Raw genomic sequence first — 26,863 nt, forward strand, 5'->3', positions numbered from 1 at the left:
GGGTTGGACTCGGGGGGGGGGGGGGGGATATAAGATTTGTTTACAATTCGGCCACTTTTTAAACATGTTAAACCTGGTACATTAACTTCATATGGTTGGAGGAGTTAATGTTTTGATCCCAATGCACCTTCGAGAACTGTTATTTTTATCCTCCCCCCGCCCCACACCATTTCATTTTCAGGAATGCACTTCACATTCATCTCGAGCTCAGCTTTGCAGGTCTTTCCCATTTAGATACTTCCTACAATGTATTTCCGTTGGTTGTGTTTCGAGGCCGCCTACGTCGGCCCTTGTTCAGTCCACTGCTGGATGAAGGCCTCGTCACACCATTCTCTGTTGGAATTTTTGTTTTGGAGGTTTAACCAAACTACACGCAGGTCCGTGAGGATGACGGTGCAGATGACTTGAGGTTACCACCCCACTACCCTCTTTCACACCCACCTATTGAAATCTCAATTCGGAATTACACTTTAATTAGTAAATACATGCATTTAAAAAACTCCAGTTAAAAGCATTTCATAATCAATGGTGGTGTGCAAAACATTGAAAGCAATAGCAACATTTGCCAGCTCAAGTCCTATGATTGGCACCCATTCCCAGTGAATCAGAACCAACGTGGTCTCGAGCCACCTACACTACAGAACATTATTGAACCCCTCTACAGCGTATTTTGGTCTTCTCTTCAACACTGGCTAGACGTCTTGGAAAAGGTGGGAATGCCTGATGCATACCATGACATGACCTACCGATCGACTGAACCCATTTATACTGCTGGATGGAGAGGTTGGGTGGGGGGGGGGATTTAAGAACTTGCCAATATTTTTCAAAAGAACCCGCTGGGAGATTGAACCAGCATCAACCGCTGGATTAAAAGTCCAGTGTGCCAACCATTGCACCACAGAAGCATCACTTTGGAGTAATGTTTAAAAGAAAAAGTGCTGCAAATAGTACACGATACATATTAAAACACTAATGGATGGAAGTGCATGTCCGTGACTTTCACAAAAGATACATTGTAATTAAATTACAGTAAAATACTACTTTTATTACACCTTTATTGCAGCAACATTGCTGTACATAGGGTTTACTTTTAAATATTTGCAGTGAACTTTTACAAATACAAAAATTATCTTACATATTCTTGGGTCTTTTGGTAGTCGCGTAGATAGGTTCAAAGAAAATAACCAAAAATAACAACAAAAAACTACGTTTCAATCGCAACACAAACGGTCGTCTTCCGGAGAAAAGCTTACATAATGTATAACTTTTTACAACTATTGTTGGGGTCAATCAGGGATATAAATGTGCATGCATAATTAAGTGAAAACATTGTTTATATTGCCATGAAGTGGTTTTAACACTTGATAGGAATTAGACATGTAGAGGCCTTTTATCAATCCACTCCTGAACGAGGGTCTCCCCACACCATGCTTTGACCATACTTCCAACTAGTCGGTGCAGGTTGAAGCAGCAGAGAGAGCAGATGTGCTGAACTGTTCACCTACAGCCCTAAGCCCGATGCCAACCAGTTTGTGCATTATGCTAACCCATAGAAGCACTAGCCAGGCTCGTCACTGCTTAGCTTGTGAGATCGGCTTCATTCCAGATGATTTGGTCATAGGCATTCGGCATGTTACAATGCATTTATTCACCAGCTTCAGATTGATAAATACGCAGTTGTACTTGATGTTCATGCTGTAATTGGCTCACTGAAAACCTGAAACCCAGGAATTGAATTCATCGATTTGTCTGGAGGATGATTAATTGTTACATACATACTAGGCACAGAACATGATTCTGTATATAAACGACATTTTAGTGAGAGCCTTGCGTTTAGTCGCAAGGTACCAAGAAGTATCTCAAAGGCAGAGGACTTCAATAGAGTACAGATCAGACATATCTCTCGTCCCCCTTTTCTTGAAGCTCTCCAGCACGCCTGCCATCTTGCTCAGCTCCCCACAAAGTCGCACCTGTAAGCAGAAAGGGTCCAAACAAGCAACATTATGTCTGCATTTCAGCTGCCACAGGAAAATGTTGCACAAGGAAATATCAGTACCATGAGGAACTATAATATATCTGATCATGCACAATGGATGTCACCATGAACATTGTTTGATAACCGAACGTAGCAGTTTTCATACCATGGGGCATGTCCCACCCTACCCGTGTTAACTACCTCGCCTCGTGTACAGGAGGTCATGGGTTTGATAACCCTGTATATTTGGAGTTTGCATGTTCCCTGTGGTCACGTTGATTTTTCTCCAGGTCCTCCGGTTCCCTCCCCCCCCCCACACATTTAGAAACATGCATTTAAAGTATTTGGCTGCTATAAATTTCCATAAGCCACTGTTGAGCTATCATTTGTGGCCAGGTCGTTCAGTGGGCCTTACCTGGTAAAATAGTATATAAAAGGTGCTGACTGTTGTGTTAGCCGACTGTGTTGGATTGCATTGTATTTCTAAGTTCACTAGGTTTGTTTTCTACCTGATGACGATTGCATGTTTCAATCGAAACGTATTCTATTATTGAATTTATTTTCTATCTATGCGACTTCACCGCAAGAACCAAAGAGTAATAGTATATAGTTAAATATCTATTCTGCTCGGTGGCACAATGGCAGCATCTCTTCATTCGATTTTCTATCTCACTGTCAAAATTAAATATTGAATGTCATTGACGTTGCATATGGTTTATGGACACAGCATTCATCAGTCAGACTGGTGACTCCACAAGGTTTGGATAGAGTGAACATAGGAGCGCGAGAAGCATTAAAATGCATTTCCTCTACGACAAAACGCACGTCCATTTCAACTTGATTTCTATAGTGCCTTTGCAGTGTGCACAAAGACTTGAGATTCTGCCTGCAATCAGCCACATGGCGCATTTGACATGGGTGACGGTGATTGCTGCTTTGAGCTGGCAGCTCATGTACGCGAAGGACGTCGAATGTGGGAGCACTCCTTTCGCCGGCCCGTGTGGGTGTCACCGACGGCTACTTACTATGCTCCTCGATTCGCTGTGGGCACAGATATCTAACCACAGGCATAGACTCCCCTGTGGCTATTTTCAGGCTGTGCCAATGGGAGATGACCGGCAAAGAAAAACATTCCAGGATTGACGGTAAGGGTCTAAAAATGTCCAAGTGTAATGTCTCTACGCCTCATTATCAATAACTTTAAAACCAACGCCACTTGTCAAATGTAGCTCGTTTACTGCGAGAACGTCATCTCGAGAGCTGTGTCAATCGAGAGATTGGTGTTGCATATCTTAAAATAGATTAATTGGCAGTAGTTTCCCATTTTATTAGCAAACTGAATATATAATTAATATAGTAATGGAATTGCGGGTTGCTCAAAAAAATTGTCTTGTTAGAAGTGCCAAGTGCTTGAAACCCAAATGTACATTTTATATAATTGCATGAGGCAAGAATGTCTGTGTGTAATGCGCGTGACGTCACTCCACATGCCACACCCCCCTCCCCCCATCTTTAATATTCATGAGCAGGTGGATTTTTACACTCACGCAGGTCGAGCGAAAATATTTTTTCTCGCAAATTTGCTTTAAGTTAGATTTTTCTTTATTGAAAGTGAATCTAATAAATAATTCTACGCAGCAACAAAGTGGATTTGGTCTCTTTATTTATTCAGCACAGTCTAATTTATGCTTCTACATTATGGTAAAATAGACATTTCTCGGTGAATTTCCAGATATTGTATCGATTTCCAATTTATTTCGACCCCAGCGACCGAAAGCAGAAGAGAATAAAGTATCAGAGCAGTGAATTTTAACGAATTGAAGGTCAGTTATATACAGTGCTGCAGTGACATGAAAGTGAGGTGTTTATTGACATAGTTCTGTGCAAGAATCACTGCCATTAATACAGTGCTACAGTGAAATGCAGTTAAGTATTTGATGACATACTTTCGTGCAAGATTCACTGCCATTAATTTTACACAAGATACAATGAAACTCTGCTCAATTTTTTCGATTTCAAGTATCAGTCTTAGCTCATAACAAGTCAAAATCTTTCCTTGCTAAAAATAAGCAACATGCAGCTTTCGACATTCCTGAGCAATTCATGGAAATTACACACGCTTTCTTATAAAGTACATTGTTAATTATAAAAGCCATCAAAAAAAGTTCCGGGCATGTAATATCATTCTGTAGGGTAGTTTAAAAACACATGGGCAGAAATTACACACACAACTATCACCACACGGCAATTGCATGCGACCGGCTGCTGTGGTCCTGTTTACCTGCGTGATTGCGAACTTGTGCATGGTGTGGAGGAGGGGCTTTGCTTGCGGCGTTAGCAGCAGCATGGTGAAGTGAGCGTCCAGCAGCAGTGATATCCACTGGAGGACCTGCATGCAAGAGACGGAAATGTCACCCCCTCACTCATCCGGACCATGTTCCAGGCAACATTGCCGACAATCATTAACTTTGTTCACTTTAACTTGCGACGATAATATTTGTCAGTGTTCTATTTTAATTAAGTGACTTGGGAGTGACGGAAAAAAATAAAGCACGACAATGACCACGACTACCCACCAGACTACAATAATTTGAAATTAATGAGTCCGAATAAAGATGCGTAGCAAGATAATTTAGTAGCGTTGCTAGAGACTGCAGTGCACCAAGACTAAAATGGTATATGGTGTAACACAGATAGAGATATATACTGCGTTCACCGGTTGGCTGATCTGAAATGGTGCATGACTCACACCAATCTATCACTAAACATTTGACTGCTTTAGTTGACTTGATTAAGAGTAACTAGTGACAGGACTAATATTTAAATCGAATTCCACAAGTTGTCATTGATTGCAATACGACTTGACTAATAAATAAATAAAAAGCCTGACTAAACTAATACTGCTGCCGACACACATCCCAAAGAAAAACATAAAATGCAAATACTAAGCATTTCTGAGGAGGCACATTGGATTATAAATGAGCATATATACGCTGACATCCAAGGCACAATTTATACCATTTGTACTTTTATGGGCCATTAGGAGTAAAAGTATCGAATGAAAGCCCTCTTGCAAGCACATTGGGCTCACTGCCAGGCCTGGGCAGGCCAGGTTGCAAGATGTCAAGTAAAAAAATGGTAATCTGTTCACGTAGATGCAGGTGCCAATGCATGGTGCAAAGCACTGTTTGTGTGAAAGCTGGGTTCAGTCCTTTGCTTAATGATAAAACAGGACGAGCTAAAGACACCCCACAGTTCTCTGTGGCACAACTCGTCCAACCGGCTCACAGCAAAATTGTTGGCAGGTCCACGAGCAGTGCCCATCAATGCCACATCGTTATTGCGCTTGTCTTCTGAGACTAAGGAAAAAGTAGTCACTTGCGCCAATGCTCTAGATATGCAACTTGGAAGTCATTTTCAACCAATCCTTCAGAGCTGGGCTTTTGTAAATAAAGCTTGCAAAGCGGCATCGTTATCAGAGAAGGCAGTGTCTCCCAGACCCTGACCCCAATATAGGACACCTCTGGAAGTCACACAGTTAGAGCCAACGACCACATACCTGCTCCATATCTGGATCGGCATTCCCCAGCCTTCCATCCTTGGTCTGTGAGCACTGGTTGAGCAGGAACTGGAGATACTGGAGCAAGCGCTGTGGGCAGGGTAAATGGTGCACGTACAAAAACACACACGTGGTCAACAACATTCATGGCCATGTGAAGGGTGCACCCAATCAAACTTGTCAGTTTTAAAATAAAATATTAACTTTATAATTGCAGCCTAGAACTTTGTTTTGTCTAAGCAATTGGCAGATATCGCTGTAGCTATACAGAACAGCGCTGAATGTTCGTGTTCCCACCGGAACTTCCAAGCTCAATGCTTAGCAGAAGTGTGGTTCTAGTGACAAGAGGTACTGTGATTATTAATAGGCCCATATTCTTTGCATTGTTCACAATAGTGGTTTAAGACTTTCTACTGCAAAAAAGCATTGTTACCACAGTAGTGGTGGTTGGCCTTGAGAAGAAAATAAATTTGAGCTAGTGTTGCAGTGCACAGCATTAATACTTCTATTAACTGAATAGGTATTTGCAGGCACTGAATAACCTGAGAAAGGCCAGCAAGTTTTGCGTAAAAGAATGACAACGGCTATTTATTTTAACTCAGCAATTCACTATGCATGGGCGGTGACAAAGCCTCGCGGTTAGCAAATTTGCTTATTGTTGCAGTAGTTCACGGTTCGAATCCAGTGGCCGCCCTGGTCATTACTGCGGATGTATTAACCATAAAATACTATATGGTGTAACGCTTCACAGTGGACATTAAATATCCTGTGACATTTTTGGAAATAGTGGCAATTATGTGCCGGCGTCATGATCAAAATTAGAAAAATCAAACAACTCGATTGGGATTATACAAATAATTCATAGCTCCCTACTGCGAACATATTTGGCAGGACCCTCCTGTAAAAAGAGTCAGGAGACACAACGAGGCTTTCCTGGGAAAGTAAGCTAAAAAACACAAGTGCATACCACAACATGCTCCGCTTGCAGATCCTTCAGGTAGGGCAGCATGAAGTTGTCGCTGAAGGCTGAGCAGAGGACGGCGTTACTGCGACATATTGGTCAAGGCCTCGCAACGGAACGCGACTTTAAAGGGTTTATTTTTTATTAAACAGTTTCTAGGCATATGACCAAATTCCCAATACGCCAACCGGTTAGCAATAAACTGCACCATCAAAGTTGATTATAGACTTAACACGTGACTTGAATTTGCCAAGATTATAGGATCTTGGGATAGATGACAAGAGGGAATTCCAAAGTTAAGCAGTGCAAAAAATTTACCTGCAAATTACTCGATTGGGATTCCATTTAGCAACATCACCCATAACTAACAAATTGCCATGACCCTTCTGATAAAGTTGCGATACTCTTGAGGCTTCCCAGGGTATACAAGCAGAATAAAAAATAAATAGATAAGGCAGAGTAAGGCAGGAACAAGACCAGCATCACCTGACCCACATGAGCTGGGTAGCCAAGTAATCGGCACAATACTGAACCAAGCCGGTTTACAGATTGAAGGGTTTGATTTCCACAGCTGCCCTGTATATGCCGAGCTGTCTTACTGCCACGCGCTGCCTGCTGTAAAGTGGGTCTAAAGTAAAATATGGATATCATTGGCAAGGAGACCGGCTATAAGCCAGTAATTAAAAAATAATAACATCTAACGAGAAAGAGATGTGACATCAGTGTTCCAGAAAGGTGGCAGAATTTCATGAATTGCCTTCCCAAATAGAACTCTAAAGGTTGTTAAATAGATCATCTTCAGAGGCGTTATAATATCCCTCTTACGGACGGAGCTAATGCATATACTATTAACCTTGGTTGTAAAGCCAAAAAAAACCCACCTAATCAATAATTACATATTTAGAGACCACAGCAACTGTGGTTTGCTTGGGTTTTATTTTTGAAGCATAACATAGTTGAGTAATATTTCACTCGTGATTGTGAATTGAAAAAGGATAATTTGCAAAATGACAATGAAAAATCACTTGTTATAAAACATAAAATCAAATGAATCACATCTTGACTTAAAGCTTTCGTGACTGCAGGAATTTAGATTCTTTGGGTCTTTCGGTAAAGTCACGTAGATAGAAAAATATCACGACGTTTCAATCTATCTTTTCACCTGCTGACGATTGCTTGTGTTGCGATCGAATACAAATGAATCACATTGACCAGTTGTCCTGGCAGGAAAGTAAAATCTGAAAGGGCTTCCTATGAACTAAATAAAGAACACTAATTGCACTAATGGATCCATTGCATTACACCACTGGTGTCCACAGGGACTGGGGGTCTCTATGGAGACGGACCTCATCAGCTCAGAAATGTGAATTCACCACTGCTTCAGGGAAACCCACACAGACGAGCGCTGCCCCACATTCATTTGATCAGGTGAACACTCTCGATTAGTACAGTGAAAAATAAATTCAACATACATATGTAAACTCTGACGTTTGAGTTACCAGGACTGCAATCCTTTCTCAACTGCTTACAGCCCTGAGCCAGTGGCGAAAATTCCACATTCCTATAGTGGAGGAGGGGGGGGGGAGAAATCCCTTCCAAACGAAGCAGTAATTATTTGCATGCACCCCAAAGGGATGATGGTCCAAGTCAACCCAACAACCAGGATTTGAACTCGCAAACAGAAGGTCGTGAGCGGCTCGCGTTACCACCGAGCCAGCTGGCAGGTTGAAGACACTTTACAGATCGTTCATCAGACAGGGTATGGGGGGGGCTCGAGCGCACAGGGACAGGATACACGAGGGCGGCCTGCTTGAGCGGCAGGGGGCACATGAGCGGCCGGCAGCTCCAGTCGGCCGAAAACTTGTCCCCGCCGGACTCGTAGTCCGAGTCTCCCTCGTTGTCCCTCGCATGCGTCACCGCCGCCCCATCCGCGCCACTGTCATCGCCGCCGCCGCCGCCGCCACCACCGCCGCCATTCGCAGTGCCGTTGGTCGCCGCGTGGGGAGGCCCCGACTTGCGCCTACCGCCCGCCGCACCCTCCACCTGCGCCAGGCAGCCCGTGACCCCCAACACGTCCACCGTGCAGGCCTCCAGCTCAGAGTCTGAGAGTCTTTGGGAGGGGGGGGAATTTATCGTTGAGGCAGGGCTCATTCAAAAATACACAACTCCACTGTTGCATTTCTCATTGCTGCGGCTGTATTAACGATAAAAAATAAAAAATATAAAAAAATAAAAAAATAAAGACGTGCCGTCTGCTTCACAATGGACGTTAAAGGATCCCCCCCGACGTCACTTGAAAAGAGTAGACCATTGTGGGTGCACACCATGGTCCAAATTCACCTACTTAAAAGACATTGTACTCAAAATCTACAGAATTGGGATTACACATAGCAGGCCAGATGCCAAGTGATCTTGTTCCGCAACAGGGACACAGCTGGTACCACTGGGGGATTGCCCCTTTGAATGTTTGAGATGTGATTGTAAGTAGCTTATCCCGTGTAGAGCACTCCCAACTCTACGGCGTGAAGGGCGCGCTTCTTCAAAAACAAATTATCGTGCAGTATGTTGTGCTACATCCACCGAAATTGTGTCCGCCTCCGATTCAGAACAATGCAATCAGCCGGTGTGCGGGTGGTGCAAGGTGCATCGATCGTGGCTGTGAGTACCCGAGGATGGCCTTGAGGCTGGTGATGAGCAGGGCTTCGGGGGTGTCGGGAAACGCGAAGAGACACTTCTGCAGTAGGGAAAAATCCCTCCGCTCCAGCGCCAAACTCAACACCCCGGGACACGCGCTGCGGCACACCGACCCACCGGCCGTGAGTTAGCACACACATGCTGCGCAGAAATAGCTCAAGGCGGCTTCATTATTTTACCATCGTCTCTTTTGTTTCTCGCTCTTTCTAAGTCAGTTAACACTTTTGCTTGCTCCATGAGCCCAAATGCAACATTCGTGTATCATTCGTGCAAATATTTTCCATAAATCGTACAGGGTGCGTGTATTCCCGAGCAGAACCAATATTAATCAAAATATTGACGATTCGTTACATGCATATACACGTTATAGGGGTTACTTGACCACAAAATTCATGGTGGTCAGTGCAGATTGATGAAGGCTGAGAGCATAGACGCATAATTATGAATGCAGCACAATGGATTTTTTTTTTATGCTGACAACATAGCCGCGCCACATACCTCCTGAAGAAGTGAAATTGATTTTGCTCAAATGACTATTGAGGTGGTGGCCCATTTCTCTATTGCAGCTCTGGGCCAGTGGTGGACACTCCACATTCCTATGATAGGGGCAAGTCTATCCATGCCTACTAACCACTACCATTCTCGATTTGCGACTGCCGGCGCTCTGTAGGCCGGTGGGCGGGGGGGGGCGGCACCTGTGTGAAAGGGCGCCCGTGCTCGCCAGACACACGAGCGAGCGCCGCGGGTGGAACGAGTCGGCGTCGTGCGACCGTGCCGCCGCCGCCGTCGTCGCCGCCGCTGCCAGCTCACGTGCCAGACGTCCCGCCAAGGCCGCCACGTCCGGAGCGGGGCACGAGCACAGCACAGACTCCAGCGCCGCGCAGATCTCGTCGTCCGAGCCGTCCTGCCATGAGGGAAGCGCAGACCCCACGTGATGCCTCCAAGACGATCGCTACTTAACTCTCTCAGCAACCCAGCAACTCCCGGTTTAACTCTCACGGTCTCCAGAAAAAACCCAGCTACTCTCTCGTGCCCCCAGCAAAATCCAACTTAGCTCTCACAGCCCACACCAAAATCCAGCTCAACTCTCGCATCTCCAGAAAAATCCCATTTATCTCAGCTGGTAATGGCAAACGGACAAAGCTTGTGTACATGATTAGATCCTAGTTGTAAAGCATACAACCTAATTTCACGACGCTCTTTAGACAACGAGTTCCCATTTCAGGTTATGTGCACTGATTGTCCAAAAATGGTTTGTGTTGCTGCGTAGTGGTGGTGGTGTGCATTGTCATGTAGGGGCATGGGTTTAGTCCTCTGTTTAATGAAGAAACAGAGGACAAGCTTTAATACCCCGGTGCTCTGTGGCACGGCTCATCAAACCAGAGCACAGAGCAGCTGTTGGCAGATGTAGGAGCCATGCCAACCAACGAAAGGTGATGTGCCTGCAAATTCTGCTCACTTTCATTTCTATTAACCAAAAGACGCTGCCTTGGTTAACTCACTGGACTTGCAATCCAGAGGTCGCTGGTACGATTCAATCTTCCAGCAGGGGAATTTAAGAAATGGTGAAAGTTTATAAGAAACCCCCGCCTGTTAACCGAAGCGGTATAAACGGGTTCACTGCAGTAAGTCGATCAGCAGGTCATGTGCGGTGGGATAAGTGTGAATGCGCCCACCTCTGTCTGGTCGTCTGGCCAGCGTGGAAGAGTAGGCCAAACACCATTTAGAGGGACTCTCTAGAGTTCCCTATAGTGAAGGTCCTTCCACCAGCAGCGGCATGAGCAAGCTAGTGCACGGCTATTCCTTAACCATTTATGAACGTCCGAATACAAATGTAATGTAGAGCAATCATCTCGAGACCTAAGGCAGCAGGGATCAAACACCGATGGAAGCATTTTAATCGGTGTATATGTTCTTGGACCACCATGCAGTAAACAACGTTGGTGTTTTGTGAAAACATTTGTTTGTGTCACAATTCCAGGGCACTTCCCACCCACGGCCTTGCGAAGCACAGGTTGGGAAGCCCCGCTCAAATGGATCTTAAATCCTGCAAGCGACGAACCCAACATTGACATGCCCTCACCTGCATGAGTGACAGCACAGACTCGGCTGTGACAGGCTCCTTTTGTGCCATTGCCTGAGACTTCCTGCTTCTCTTTGGCTGCGGACATGACGAAGTACACACCATTAATAAAACAAGAGATAACATGTAAATAGATTTGCACTTGACATTCAGCAGAGTACAGTTGGCGTAGCAACAGGCTGGCCGTCGTAAAGGCAGTCAGTGAAAATCCCATCTGGTGATAAGAGGGGGCTGTGTAATGTGGACGCAGATAGCAGAGTGGAATGTGTACCCTTTGCTCAAGTATGAACAAAAATGCCCTTGTGATATGTGCATGCTTGTATCTGGGTAAACGTACATTTTCTCACAAAGTCAAATATCCCTTGATTACCCAACACACACTGATGGGGCAAGTGCTCAAGGCGAGCACCTATTAAGAATGGCACGACACGTGGCGTGGTATGGCCAGCACGTGTCTTGGCGCCTTTGTATCCTCACCCCGCTAATTTTTCACACATTACAACTGCCACACACTTAAAGCCGAGATGATCTACGAGACATCCAACACTGGCCACTGATGTTATCGCACCATCTGGCTCGTAGCACATTCATTGCTGAGCAGTATTTTATTTATCACTGTTGCTGAGCAAAGTCTGTCTGGTAGATGTCACCGCGACATGTGTGCCAGGGTTGGCATACTATACGTCCGCCAACAGTGACGATTGCTTTTGCCAGCATGTGGCCGTGAGACAGCGCAAGGTGCAGGAGCTGGGATCCACAACAGTTGATTTCTCTCAGATCCATCATTTTCGAAGTCCGAGCTACCACAAAATCTGCTCATTGACACACCCCACAATGCACAGGTGGCGAGATGTTAACTACCTCGCCTGGTATGCTGGAGGTCGTGGGTTCGATCCTGACTCTGGTGCATGCTGTATATTTGGAGTTTGCATGTTCTCCACGTGGTCATGTGGATTTCTCACCAGGTCGTCTGGTTTTTCCTTCCACATTTAGAGTCAACATGCCTTTTTGACTATCTGGCTGCAATACATTTCCACAAGCCACTTTCAATGAGCTATCATTTGTGGCCGGGTCGCTTCTGAAGAAGAGCTAAATAGCTCAGAGTGGGCCTTATCTGGTAAAATAAAAAAATAGTTTAATTAATGTGGCTTCACTGGGTCCGATAAGCCAACTCAAATAAAGGGGACCACTATAAATGCGGCAGGGTACCCCCTGGTCATATGGACTTAAAATACACTCATCTACTAATGAAGAAACATCCTTTAGTGTTTACGTTACCTTTGGTTGCTCGACCTTCACAGGCTGCGTGTACCAGTTGACCAGTGTCGGGCTTGGTTTGGTGTCTTATCGGAAAACCAACAAAAACGTTAAAATTTTCACAAAAAGCATAGATTTAGGTCAATTTCATTTGTTTAACCAGAGACCTGAATAGTTTGTTTTGCAAGAGTGACTTGGGTCAACAAGATGGCAAAAGAAAAAATATAAACTTTATCAAAGCCATAAAGAAGATAACAATCAGGGCAAAATGTGTCAAAGAAGAAATCGATGTTTGGATTTGAAATCGATCAAACACACACCAAGTGCTATACAACTTGACATGACCTTTTAAGTGATTTTGTATCAGGTGGGCAAGAATCAGATTGGCCTTTAACTGAACTTAAATGACAGTATGCGCAACAGTCAATATTGTTTTACTTTTTTATATAAAGAACATACGAGTACAATGTGTCTGTGACCAGAAGTAACACATGGCTTATCCTAAGAACTAATTAGTACTAATTAGTACATCCAATCCATGCCATACAAGATGCACCGTGTTTAGCGCCGACTGGACAAATTGAATGGTACCAGAAGGGGCAGGGGGGTGGTCACCTGTATGGAGCAGCTGGTGCTGCTTGCCCAGGGCCAAGGCAAGACAAGTGGGCTCACAGGTGAACTTGCTCACCAGCAGGGTTTTGCCATGCACCAGGAATAGCTGATCAGACACACGCCACAGCTGTGGCAAAGAGAGTGGTGGGGAAGGGGGGCAGAGGGGGCGACAGGAGATGTGGACCATTGAAATGCGACAACGGGTATGTATGCTGAATTTATTTCGCACCATACGTAGCCAACCACAATAATTATATCAGGACTGCTGCACTGGCCAATGTCAACCACGTGTAAAAGAAGTACTGCCTTGTTTAAGTGGACAAGCTTGAATGACTGTTTTGAATTTAAACCGCAATAACTAGATTCAGACCCTGGCGAAGTACAGTACTCGGCGACAATCATTTTTTTCCGCACATTCAGTTGCCGAGCACAGGCAGCTCATGTACGCGAAGGACGTCGAATGTGGGAGCACTCCTTTAGCCGGCCCGTGTGGGTGTCACTGACGGCTACTTACTATGCTCCTCGATTCGCTGTGGGCACAGATATCTAACCACAGGCATAGACTCCCCTGTGGCTATTTTCAGGCTGTGCCAATGGGAGATGACCGGCAAAGAAAAACATCCCAGGATTGACAGTAAGGGTCTAAAAATGTCCAAGTGTAATGTCTCTATGCCTCATTAACATAACTTTAAAAGCAAAGCAGTGCCCATCGAGGGGATTGGTGTTGCAAATCCTAAAATATATTAATTGGCCACAGTGTTTCCCATTATTGTTCCAAAAAGAATATGCACAATTAATATAGTATTGGCAAACAAAAAGACCGCCAAAGAAAAAACATTCTAGAACGCACAAGGGTCTAAAAAGTGTATATATTTTTTTTGTATTTAGGCCTCATGAACATTAAGTGAAACCTAAAGGCAAAATTTTGCATGTTGCTTGTTTGCTCAAGCGAAAAAGTCAACATGAAAGCAGTGTCATTCCTAAGTTTCGTGCTGCAGACCCTAAAAGAGCAATCGGCAGCAGGATGTCCCAGTCACCATACACAATGGAGAGTGGTAGCGTAAAACCATGGATTTTACTGCACTGCCTTTTGCTAACGTAGCCCAGAATACCAACAAACAACACATACACGTCAACCGCATACAACGGATTGTGCACTGTGACAGCGGATCAAGGTTAACGACGAAATAATTCACTATGGAACGCAATTTTTGTTCCTGGGTAGTGAGTGTTATTTTCTTTGGTTCTTTCGGTAAAGTCATTCTACGTGACTTTACCGAAAGAACCAAAGAAGATGAATCCTTGCAGTCACGAAAGCTTTAAATCGAAATTTAAGTGTTATTTTCTAATTGCTTATGCCTCAAAAGTGTAGAAAATTGCTATTATTCCCCACAAACTTTGCTTTTGTGACCAGGACTATGTGAAGGAATGACACAAATGCACACCACGTTTTCTCATTGAAAATAGGTAAATTTCAAAATATCACTATCCTGGTCACAAAAACAAAGTTTGTGGGGAATAATAGCCATTTTCCGTACTTTTGAGGCATAAGCAATTAGAAAATAACACTTACTACCCAGGAACAAAAAAAAATATATATTTTTTTTTTTTACACGAGAAAGGCCATCGCTCTAGCTAAGAAAATCATCTCTCCTTTGTCCATCGGCCTTGTGCACAATATTTCCCAGCCATAAAATGACTAACTCTGAGACCAATGATACACCAAGAACCTAATCAAAATGCCATTCATGTTCACAAGTCTTGAATAGTCTTTCTGCATACACTGCCTTTGCCAGGAAGGACCACCAACAACGGTAAGTGAATATGAGCCTCCAAGAGCTCATGCCCTTGGCAGGGACTGAGTGCCAAACCATTTAATGGTTCCTGATTAACACCACCGACCGAGTGGGGAGCTGGTGGTGGAAACACTTACCTGTCCGCAGGCTGTCTCACTGCCTGGAAGACTCTTCCAGTCCTGCAAGGTGTGAAACTGTGTGTTCCACACACACAGGGCTCCTGCAAGACAAGGCAAGCGGTGACACACTTGTGTGGTGGGCGTATCACCAACCAGTGGTTGAAATCGCAAATATATTCTTGGTTCTTTCGGTAAAGTCACGTAGAAGGGAAACAATAAAATAATAAAATGTTAACACGCGGCTGGCTGATAGGAACAAGACTGTCCTCACGAGGTGGAACAGGATAAACCGTAAAAATTAAATGGCAAAAAATGGATTGATGCTTGAATTAAAGATATATAAAAAAATGTTGACATTTTTATATATATATCTTACGTGTTACGCAAGAGATATATAAATATATTACGTGTTAGATATATGGCTAAAGCTCTCTAAAAATGTGATTTACATTATTGGGTCTTTCGGTAAAGTCACGTAGATAGAACAATGAAATAATACAATTTTAAAATGAAAACAAAGTGTATAAAAAATAATACAAATATCACGAGGTTTCCATCGCAACACAAGCAATTGTCATCAGGTGAAAAAGAGGGGGAAAAGCTGCTGAGGCAAGCAGTTTTTAAGAGACCCAAAGAATATGAATTCCTGCAGTCACGAAAGTCGTCAAGATTTACTTACTTCACCTGAAATGGAACATTCTACAATCAAGTTGAAGGTATCCCAATGGGTTCTCCCTTCTCTCCAGTTGGAGCCAATGTTTTCATGGAAAAAATATTTTAGACAGATGCCATCCAGGCATCCACTCTACGTCCATCCTTGTGGAAGAGGTACGTAGATGACACATTCGTCATCTGGCCACATGGCCTACCAGCTCTGAACCAATTCCTCAACCACATCAATTCCATACACCCAGCCATCAAATTCACCATGGAGGTGGAAAAGGATGGCAAGTTATCATTCTTGGATGTTTTAATCGAAAAGAGACCAGATAGCTCAATGGGACACTGTCTACAGGAAAGCCACCCATACGGATGCCTATCTAAAACCTGACTCCCACCACCATCCATCCCAGAAGAATTCCCTCATCAAAACGCTACACCATAGAGTTCGATGTGTTTCCGACCATCACCGCCTAGCCAGTGAACTGGAACACGTACATCAAGCCCTCAAGATTAATGGATATTCAAACTACACAATCCGTAAAGCTATCACCTCAACCGTTGGGAAAGAACCATCTGAGGACCCTATCAAAACAATCACCTTGCCATGCATAGCAGGGGTCACCAAAAATATTTCCAAAATCATGAGCAAACACAAGATCCAGGTTCAATTTAACACAGTACATAAAATTAGTGATCTGATCCCATCTGTGAAGGATGTGATCCCTGACATGCAATACCCCGGTGTCTACAAACTAAGCTGTCTGTGGCAGTAGTTACATTGGGGAAACCAAGCGACATGTCTCGGACCGTGTTGGTGAGCATAAGGCAGATCTGAAACACGGTAGGACCAATACCTCAGCCGTGGCTGATCATTATTTTAACGTGGTGGGCTCACACAAAATTGACTTCTCCAAGACGAAGGTACTCTGTAAACCCACTGGCTATCAACAAAGATTCGTTCATGAAGCCATCCAGATATATAGACACAGACACAATTTCAACCGAGAAGATGGGTCCCAACTGAGCAATCATTGGAAGGACGTTATTAACCAGTTTAAGTCATAACTGGCTGTGATGTTTCCATCATACCTTCCGATGTTAGCAATTATTTTCGACTCTGATTTTACATTAACAGTTTCACACTAATAAAGCCGCCATTTACATTGACATGCTCTCTCTCACTTTACATCACTAGCCACGCCTACTTCGTTTACACAGCCGCCGTTAACATTGACATGCTAATCTCTTACATTGACATGCTATCTCCCTCACTTTAACATCACTAGCTCCGGCCACTTCTTTTATGACCCTTGGGCTACACCCAATTCAAACCTTTAAAACAGCCTGCGTCAGCAGCTTTTCCCCCTCTTTTTTCACATGACGATCGCTTGTGTTGCGATCAAAACGTCATATTTTCATTATTTTTATACACTTTATTTTCATTTATTATTTTATTGTTCTATCTATGTGAATATGGATTCCTGCAGTCACAAATTAAGTCCAGATTGAATGTGATTTACATTACACTATCATATCATCTTGATGACCACAGAAGAAAAAGGTTTATATATGCACACACATGAACTTTATTACCAAGTGAGAGCTCAGGAAGACAAAAAGCCTATTTTGGGAGAAAGCCCTGGGGGGATATATTCTAGTGAATTCAAGGCTAGAATCCAGACGTAGGACAGTTATCACCATGTGCACTAGTTAATAATAGGCAATTAACGCTTCACCACACCTCCAGAAATTGCATGGTTGTATGCAGGCAAAATACATGCATGTTAGGAAAGTGGGTTTTGGGCAGGACACGTCATGAAATAAGGTCAATTATAATTACACGAAACAAGGTCAAGTCTAGTTACAGTGGCAGCCAAGGGATGGAACACATCTAATAGGACATACACCGAGGAAATTGAATGAAGAAATCAGCTTGTGGGCAGGTGCTCAGTGGCCTGTTTACAGTGCAGGTCTGACATATTGTGGCAGCAAATTGTGGAGGCCTTCACATGCACCAGTGGATTGAGTACGGCTGATGATGACAATCATAGAATAAGTTGATCACCTTTAACGGAGAGCTCGTACGGGTGCCTCACCCCTGCCACCACCACGTGCGACGCATCCAGCATTGCCAGGGAAACGACCTCTGAAACGACCTCAAAGGCAGGCAGCTTCATCAGCAGGTCAGTGGTCATGACCCCAGTCTGATCATCATCCCCCGCGAAGACAAGTGGAACCTCCGCCCTGTACAAGCCACCGTCGCTACCTGCGCCACGCAGAACCGAGACACATCCACATTCGCTCAACAATGCACCCCATACAGTTAAGGCATGGGTGGTGCACGCCTGCAAGCCGCTGATTTAGAGGCAAACATTGGTTGACCGCATCGTTATGCGACGTTGCAAGAGGACGTCACACATAATAACGTCACGAGGAAGCGGGACATGTGCATGGTGTGATGTTGCTTTGGACAATTTTTTTTAATTTAGCATCAGTTATTTATTGTCAAGTTTTCCATAACCCTTTGGCCAAGTTGGCCAATTTTACTGAACAGCAATAACAAATTTATACTAAAGTTTCAATTGTTGGATCATCTTTACAGGAACTTTGATCTCTCAACCACAGACAGATTAACAGAGCGGACACGTCAACACTTGTAAACGCTTGGAAGCATTAAAAATGGGCAACACGTGTCACTCACACAGCGACGTGAGCTGCACTCTTCCCTGCTGGAGGCTGACATCGTGAGCCAAAGGTCGGGCTCCAGAATACCCCTGTTGCAGCAGGAGCTTCCGCTTGGCACTGGAGTTGAGGCTGTGCACGTGGAAAGTAAAGACCTCATCCTGGGCAGAGAGACACCAACAACCAACGCTAAGGCAATGAAAAATGCTTCGACTTGTCAAATATAAATGAATTTCCTATGCTCACATTACAAGCACCAAATGGTGCCTGTAAGAATGTTTTTATCCGTGATTAAAGTTGTGCGACTTGTTACAATTAAGCTAACGGAACAACTAGAACTGTACAAATGAGACAGAAAAATGTGAATATAAATAAGACGGTAAAAACAAGAAAACAATGATTTAAAGCTTTCGTGACTGCAGTGATTCACATTCTTGGTTCTTTCGGTAAAGTCACGTTGAAGGGAAACAATAAAATCATAAAATATATAAACGTCGTGAGAATTTTATTGTTTTGATATATATTTTATTATTTTATTGTTTCCCTTCAACGTGACTTTACCGAAAGAACCAAGAATAAGAAAACAATGCTCAATTCTTGTATCTAATCATGACAAAATCATGACGTTGCATAGAATGTCTTATTTTATTGCTGCCTTGTACAGCTTTATGAGATGTAGTTTTGCATGAATAATGCTATATAAAATGTATTAGAATCACTAGGTGGCATTAAATGATACGCTATAGAATCAGAATATTTATACCTGGTTAACTAAACTTGTATATTCTTAGCTCTTTCGGTAAAGTCACGTTGAAGGGAAACAATAAAATATATATAAAACAATATTATTTTATTGTTTCCCTTCAACGTGACTTTACCGAAAGAGCTAAGAATATGAATTACTGCAGTCACGAAAGCTTTAATTCAAAATTTAACTAAACTTGGTTAACAAGCACAAGAAATCCTTCACAAGACCCGAGGTCAATTACAATTGTCATTCAAAATGTTTAGCAAGTAAAATGTTAGTGTATTTCAGCAAATTATAGTGGATCCCAGGTGTGGCATTTGGAGGTACACAAGCCACTACATAAGTTTACCAGACAGTTGCCATCTAAAGTTATACCTTCCTTGCCTTTCAATGAACTGTCAAGATCCAGGTCACAATCCAACGCATGAATAAGTTGTTTCTGACATGGCCCAATGGCAGCCCATTCGTCGCTTGTTACAGACATTCGTGATAATAATCCGGCAGGCCACCCTGGTTAATACTATGGGTGTATTAACAGTAAAAACGCACATCGTCTGCTTTACAATGATCTCCTAACATCATTCGAAACAGGCAGGTCACTGCGTGTCAGCATCATGGTCTAAATTTTCTAAATACGAAAATCAATTGGGGTTAAACGTATCTTTTACCGCCCCCCTCCCTACTGGCATAACAATGCCTGCAAGTAGGCCAGGCACTGATTCACCTTCTGCCACACAGGGATATCTGCCACTGGGGGTGCTGTTTTAAACGTTTCAGACGAGATTTAGTCAGAGTTGTGCATGTAGTCTCTCGTGGCGGCAAAGCTTCCATTAATTACAAAGACGATGTTCAAATACAAATTCGTCGATTTTTCCACACATTATTTGAGGCATGTATTTTGAGTGCAAGAATCTACTTTGATTGAAGAATTGTTACATGCCGAATTAGGTGTTTATTAATTACTGTTTAATAATCGGTTGTTCATGACCTTACCTTTTCACTTAAATACGCAACAAGCTTTGTCTGTTCGTCACCAACGGACATGCAATACCTGCAAAGAAAAAGGAGAATAGCATGATTAACCCTCAATGGTTACATCAAAGGCATCACTGGAGCCACACACAGCACTCCTTTATAATGACTGAGTAAGAATCATACAAATACAAATCTAGTTTCAAATATGGAATAGTAATACAGTGACTTGGTCTGCGAGTGTTTTGCAAGACGAGCAACTTTTTTAAATAAATAATTTGATAAACGAGCGATGTCTTGCTTTACGAGCAGTACGCACAGTATACACTGTCTGCCGAGCGTCACGTGATCACAACTGAGCAAATGGTTCTTCTCTCTCTCGCTGCGGGATTGTGCGTAATCGTCTCCCATGCTCGGTCTCAGTCGGCGTGCATCACTCGTATAGTCAACATACGTGCGAGCGTATACTGTTTACTATAGTACTGTGACTACGTGTATACTGTTTACTATAGTGTTGTGACCACGTGTATACTGTTTACTACAGTACTATAGTGTTGTGACCACGTGTATACTGTTTACTATAGTGTTGTGACCACGTGTATACTGTTTACTACAGTACTATAGTGTTGTGACCACGTGTATACTGTTTACTACAGTACTATAGTGTTGTGACCACGTGTATACTGTTTACTATAGTACTATAGTGTTGTGACCACGTGTATACTGTTTACTATAGTACTATAGTGTTGTGACCACGTGTATACTGTTTACTATAATGTTGTGACCACGTGTATACTGTTTACTATAGTACTATAGTGTTGTGACCACGTGTATACTGTTTACTATAGTACTATAGTGTTGTGTACACGTGTATACTGTTTACTACAGTACTATAGTGTTGTGACCACGTGTATACTGTTTACTATAGTACTATAGTGTTGTGACCACGTGTATACTGGTTACTACAGTACTATAGTGTTGTGACCACGTGTATACTGTTTACTACAGTACTATATTGTTGTGACCACGTGTATACTGTTTACTAAAGTACTGTAGTGTTGTGACCACGTGTATACTGTTTACTACAGTACTATAGTGTTGTGACCACGTGTATACTGTTTACTACAGTACTGTATAGTGTTGTGAACACGTGCGTGTGCGTAATGCATTTTTTATTTTGTGTCCAAGTGTAGTGACTGTTCTTTAGAAAAGCACGACCCGAATAAGGCTGTGGCAGTACGAGCGATGAATCTGTTTAACGACAATGCAATGTCACATTGCCGCGAAATCCTCAAAAGGAGGCAAAAGCAAGTGTCATTGGATAGGTTCCTTGTTAAAGTCGCACAAAAAGAAAAAAGATTCCAGTGAGCCAACAGATGGCAGCGATTCTGTTACGGACAGCGAAAGTCGTCCGACACAATAACCCTCCTCCTCCTCTCTCGTCTCACTCACCCCAGCAACGATTAAATTTAATCAATATTTGATTACTTTATATTAAATTTAAATAAAACTATAAAAGGTACAGTATTTTGTATTAATTTTTTTTTTTATATTTTTGGGTTGTGGAACGAATCATCTGAGTTTCCATTTATTTCTTATGGGGAAATTCGCTTTGATATACGAGTGCTTTGGATTACGAGCACGTTTCCGGAACGAATTATGCTCGCAATCCAAGGTTTCACTGTACAAATTATTTGTATAGAAATAATTAAAGTGCTTCCATGAAAACACAAGCAATGGGGTACCAATCTCTCTTGGCATGGATAGTGGGCAAAAACGTTTAATGGAGAGACCAGTTTAGTAACACCACTACCTCATTGCCATTTTCAAATCACAACGCCATAAGAGACTCAGCAGACAGCAGAGACCGCACAACTGTGGGTGTATGAACATCCGCTGCGGCAGAACGGAGGCAACCACGGGCATGGCTCAGTTATCGTAACAAAAAAAATTCCAATTAAATATCTCCGCAAGCGTTAGCGCCGTTACCTGATGACCTCGCCCTGCGGTAGCGAAGCCTCCACGGGCTGCTGGGGGGCAGAGAGCAGCACGTCGAGGGGCAGCACGGCACCCCCCTCGAACAGAACGGCCGGCTCGCCACCACACACGCCCGGCACAAGGCTGTGAATCTCCGCCGACGCCTGTGAATAAAACCCACAGCCAGTTGCTGATTTTGTTTGGTGAGCATAAACACAACTGGAATCGTACTAATCTGCAGAAATGTAAATTTATGATGCAAAAATGACGAAAGGCAAAATATTGCAGGATACTCACGGTGGCCTTGAAGACTTTGTCAAGATTAACATCTTCATCTTTCCAAATTCTAAGCGTCTGAAATGATAAAAAAACACATGAAAGCGGAAATGCACACCATTCTCATACACAAATATTTCTCATTGAATTGGCTCTTTTTTGGTTGTCATTTAACGAACGACGAATCCATCAGACGTTGCACATACCTCATGATTGATAAACTCTACAACCTGCAGAATGAATGTTGTGGATTATTAATTTTTTTGTATGAATTCCCGCTTATATTACATACATTGTCATGATTACGCTTGTTTACCCAGGAAAGCCTCACCGAGTCTCAAGACTCTAAGTCTCAAGCCTAAGTCTTGAGACTCGCTAAATCCCTCTACCCCAGTCTCAGGAGGGTCCTACCAATATTTTGCACGAGGGGTAAACTTTGTTGTGTTATCCTGAATTGAGGAATTTGCAGGTATGTTTTTACATTGAGATGTTTGGCCAATATAAGTTAGATTGTATATTCTTTTTTTACAATGGAAGGAAATCCTTGAACTCGAGGAAACCAATGCAGAGCAGGGGAAGAACAAAGTCCATAATAAAAGGTGCTCGAGTTGAGAAACAAACATGGGTACTTCTTGCAGTGAGACACGAGTGTGAGCAACCCACTGTGCCACCCCCCTGCCACCCATAGGGCATACATGTGGCGAGATGTGTAACGCCCTCGCCTGGTATACAGGGGGTAGTGGGTTCGTCCCGACCGTGACGCCTGTATATTTTGAAGTTTGCATCTTCTCCCCATGGTCACGTGGATTTTTCTCCGGGCCTCCGGTTTTCCCCTCCACATTTAGAAACGTGCGTTCAAGAGTATGGCTGCTATAAACTTCCACGTGATAAGCCACTTTGTTGAGCTATCATTTGTGGACGAGTGGCTTTTGAAAATAAGCTTTATAGCTCGGTAGTCCTTACCTGGTGAAATGAAAATAGTTAATAGTTTTAGTGTAGATGTAACGGAGAAACGAACATTGGTACCTTTTTGTCTTGCACGAGGATGTACTCTGCGGTGAGAGGATTGTAGATGGCGGGTCCTGTGATACTCTGGCCCTGCCGCAAGCTCCATGTGCCAAGTGGCTTCTGTTCTGAGACCTGCATTTGGAATGCAGTTAAAGTCAAAGAAAAGGCTCACAGATGCCGTTGAGCCCTGCCACTGCACTCGTACTGAACTATCAATGCAGGTGAGTGGAGTGATTGTGAAAACCCACTGCTGCTCCGCACAGTCACGGTTATGATCCCATCTTCTGTGCTGCCATCTCCTGGCCAGACGGCAGCTCAGAATATTTTTCAGACGTACAAATCGACGTGACCCACAAACAAATTAACCTTATGGCGGGACCCAGGGGTCCCGAATAAACGAAAGTCAAAATCGTATTTAATGTATTTATTTTTGGCGACTCCGTCCAACCGCGCACATAAACGCTGCGACCCACCTGGCGCGGATCATTCTGTTGTCGTGTCGTGTCCAAGCACAGCGAGGACGAATGCACACAAGAGCTGAACAAGCGAATGCACGCCACGCTCGGGTATGGGCAGGACCATAAGTCTTATCCAAAGCTGCTCAAACTGCCTACTCGACTTAAGCCCTTTATTTGTCATAACGCTATGCATAATACAGTGAAAATGCACTCTTATCTTCATTATTATTTTGTGACCTACCAATGTCTGCAGCCAGGATCAATCGATGACAATCCTATTACCTGCAGATATTTAACAGATGAGATGCGTTGGCGCGTTGCACCGTTAATTCCTCCTGTTTGATAATACTTCTCTTGTCCATATGCATCTGTGCAGATAGGCTTTTTTGCAGTTAAGCCATAGTCGCCACATAACGCCCGTATCAATGCGGATAAGAGTGGCGACCCACTACTCTGTAGTGTAACATTGGTATAAACGCTTGCTACAAAACGAACAGCGCATTGAAAATACGTACTATTTTATGCACTGTTTACAAAGTGTGTTCACGAATCCACACTGAGAAACACGCTGATTGACAGAGGGGTGTAAATTGTTTCGATGGTGTATTTAAATAGAGGTACTGCAGGTAAGTAGTTTCCAGTTTCAAAGGTATAGTTTAACAAGACAACACTTGCCACCATCTTTCAAACCCACTGGTGAAAAAGAGCACAACGTTTTTGTTTACATTATGTTTACTTGAGAGCCGGGGGTTTATGGGACCCCGGGCTCCCGCAATAAGGTTCAAATGCGCGTCATCATATCTCAACAAAGTGAAAGTCTCTCCCTGATAAAAAAAAAATTACCATTGGGCCCGAAGCAATTGGGTAGAAATTACATTTACCAATGGTGGGCGTGGCATTCATTCTTAAGCGAACCACTGTTTAACTGCCCTCAAGCGATTTAAAGCTTTCGTGACTGCAGGGATTCATCTTCTTGGTTCTTTCGGTAAAGACACGTAGAAGGGAAATAATAAAATAATAAAAAATAAAACATTAAATTCTGCAGGAGAATTTTAAATTCTGCAGGATAATTTTATTTTTTTACCGAAAGAACCATGAAGTTTCCCACTCAAGCGGTTTAGCCAAGGCTGTATAATTAATTACCGAAAGAACCATGAAGTTTCCCACTCAAGCGGTTTAGCCAAGGCTGTATAATTAAGACGTCGTAGCAGATTGGTGCGAGAAACGAATAGTACAAAACGACGGGCCCGTCCTTTCGAAAAGTTGGCCGCAAAGTGCCTCTGCCCCGGTCTCACAACATGCGGACTCAAGGGGAAAATGTAAAGGGGGTGGAGGAGAGACTTCTCGACCACCCTATGTAACAACAATGGCCATGGTGTGAATGAATGCCTGCTCAAATAAGCGGGAGGCTGTGCTCATGTTCTGATATCCTAATCGATTCTAGATTTACACTTTAACTTAGCTATTTCAATGAGCCATTTCAATGCTAAATTATATGCTAATTCCTTTGTCAAGGCGCTTTGTTTCTTCTCACACAGCTTAAAGGTCGTGATCTGAGCGTGGCTTTTTTCACTCCAGCGCTGTCCTCCAGACAGTCTCGTCCATTCACGTGATGAAGGCCGCTTGTGTTGTGGCCGAAACGTCGTGATTTTTGTTATTTTATTTTTTACCTACGTGACTTTACCCAATAGAACCAAAGAGTAAGCGCGGGAGGCTGTGCTCATCTTGTTATCCTAATAGATCTTGATTTGAAGCTTTCGTGACTGCAGGAATCCATACTCTTTGGTTCTTTCGGTAAAGTCACGTAGAAGGTAGAAAAATAAATGTAAAACATAAGTATTATATCACGACGTTTCGATCGCAACGCAAGCGGTCGTCCTCAGGCGGAAAATAAAAATAATCCAGCAGTGGATCAGCTGAACCGGCAACTCGCGGGGTCCCAGCCGCAGCTCCATCCACTGCTGGATTATTATTTTTATTTTCCGCCTGAGGACGACCGCTTGTGTCGCGACCGAAACGTCGTGATATATTATTTTTTTAAACATTTTATTTTTATTTTTCTACCTACGCGACTTTAGCGAAAGAACCAAAGATTATGCTAATCGAGTTGTGGAATCGACATCCCGATGGTTAGTCTCATGAGATCCACGAAAGTGTGGTTAAGAATTAGAAAGCAGGATAAACCACTACGCGACTTTTAAATAAAGTCATACATCCACCACAGTGCATTTACATCTTAAAGCCAAACGTGCAACTTAATATCACGCACAATTATCTCTAATTAAATACCTAAACCAAGGTAAAATACAATCGACATTTTTTATTAAAATTAAGACAATTTAAACACGCTTTGTGATACTGCCTTGGCAGTGGTGTTTAAGCATAAATAACTCCCATTGGTTAATACCACTGCCCTAAAATGACAATATATATTAGGCGACGTTTTGGGAAACGGCCTTTCGCAGCATTTAACAGGATGAGCGTTAAATCTTTAAATACTTTAGTTAACCACGCACCAGGCCCCTTGGCCTAGCGGACTGAGGCCTCGCCTGTGCCACCCAACCATGCGGTAATTCACGACACGATACGGGCAACGAGCGGCCCCTTGTTCGCCGCGATTCAAAAGGCTGCCGAAGCATCGGCTTAAGCTCGTTCGCGGTCGCACGAATGATCCCGATGGTCTGGCGGCACAAGGCGCCGGCTTTAGCCAAACCGGGCCATGTGGCCATTACAGTCGGGGGGCGGGTTTCTTAGGCTTCAACAGCCACGTGCGTAGAACGCAGAGACGGAGGTGGCGGGGTGTGGGTGGCTCGGTACCTTGACGAGGGAGACGCTGCGGGGAGACCTCGTGAGGAGCGCGAGCCCCGGAGCGCCCGGCGGCCCGCAACTCGCGGCGCCCAGCAACTCGCGGGGTCCCAGGCGCAGCGTGGACACGGTCAGCGGCTCCTGCAGCAGCGCCATCGCGGCGGGCGGGCGGGCGTGCGTGTGACGTCACCGCATCCTCCGCGTCGGCGGAGTGACGA

At 43.7% G+C, this 26,863-nt stretch overlaps 1 protein-coding gene and 2 non-coding genes across 3 annotated transcripts; all 3 read right to left on the bottom strand.

Annotated features, from left to right (window-relative positions):
• Positions 1-1,024: 1,024 nt before the first annotated feature.
• On the bottom strand, positions 1,025-26,863 carry NOL11 (nucleolar protein 11). The gene is made up of 18 exons (XM_032961285.2): positions 26,658-26,863; positions 23,401-23,514; positions 22,396-22,452; positions 22,111-22,262; positions 20,143-20,200; positions 18,421-18,562; positions 17,785-17,985; positions 15,075-15,157; positions 13,145-13,268; positions 12,551-12,615; positions 11,273-11,350; positions 9,885-10,093; positions 9,162-9,287; positions 8,291-8,605; positions 6,502-6,580; positions 5,535-5,624; positions 4,257-4,364; positions 1,025-1,970 (listed from the first exon to the last, which is right to left on the bottom strand). Exons 1-18 carry the CDS (start codon positions 26,799-26,801, stop codon positions 1,860-1,862), a joined length of 2,256 nt encoding a protein of 751 aa, XP_032817176.1. The 5' UTR covers positions 26,802-26,863; the 3' UTR covers positions 1,025-1,859.
• Positions 2,945-3,075, bottom strand: LOC116946370 (small nucleolar RNA ACA64). The gene has a single exon (XR_004403529.1). It is a non-coding gene; the product is annotated as a small nucleolar RNA ACA64 (small nucleolar RNA).
• LOC116946369 (small nucleolar RNA ACA64) lies at positions 13,600-13,730 on the bottom strand. The gene has a single exon (XR_004403528.1). It is a non-coding gene; the product is annotated as a small nucleolar RNA ACA64 (small nucleolar RNA).

Source organism: Petromyzon marinus, chromosome 26 (assembly GCF_048934315.1).
Source record: "Petromyzon marinus isolate PM22_M1 ecotype Great Lakes invasive population chromosome 26, UKy_Petmar_22M1.pri1.0, whole genome shotgun sequence".
Lineage (NCBI taxonomy): Eukaryota > Metazoa > Chordata > Hyperoartia > Petromyzontiformes > Petromyzontidae > Petromyzon > Petromyzon marinus.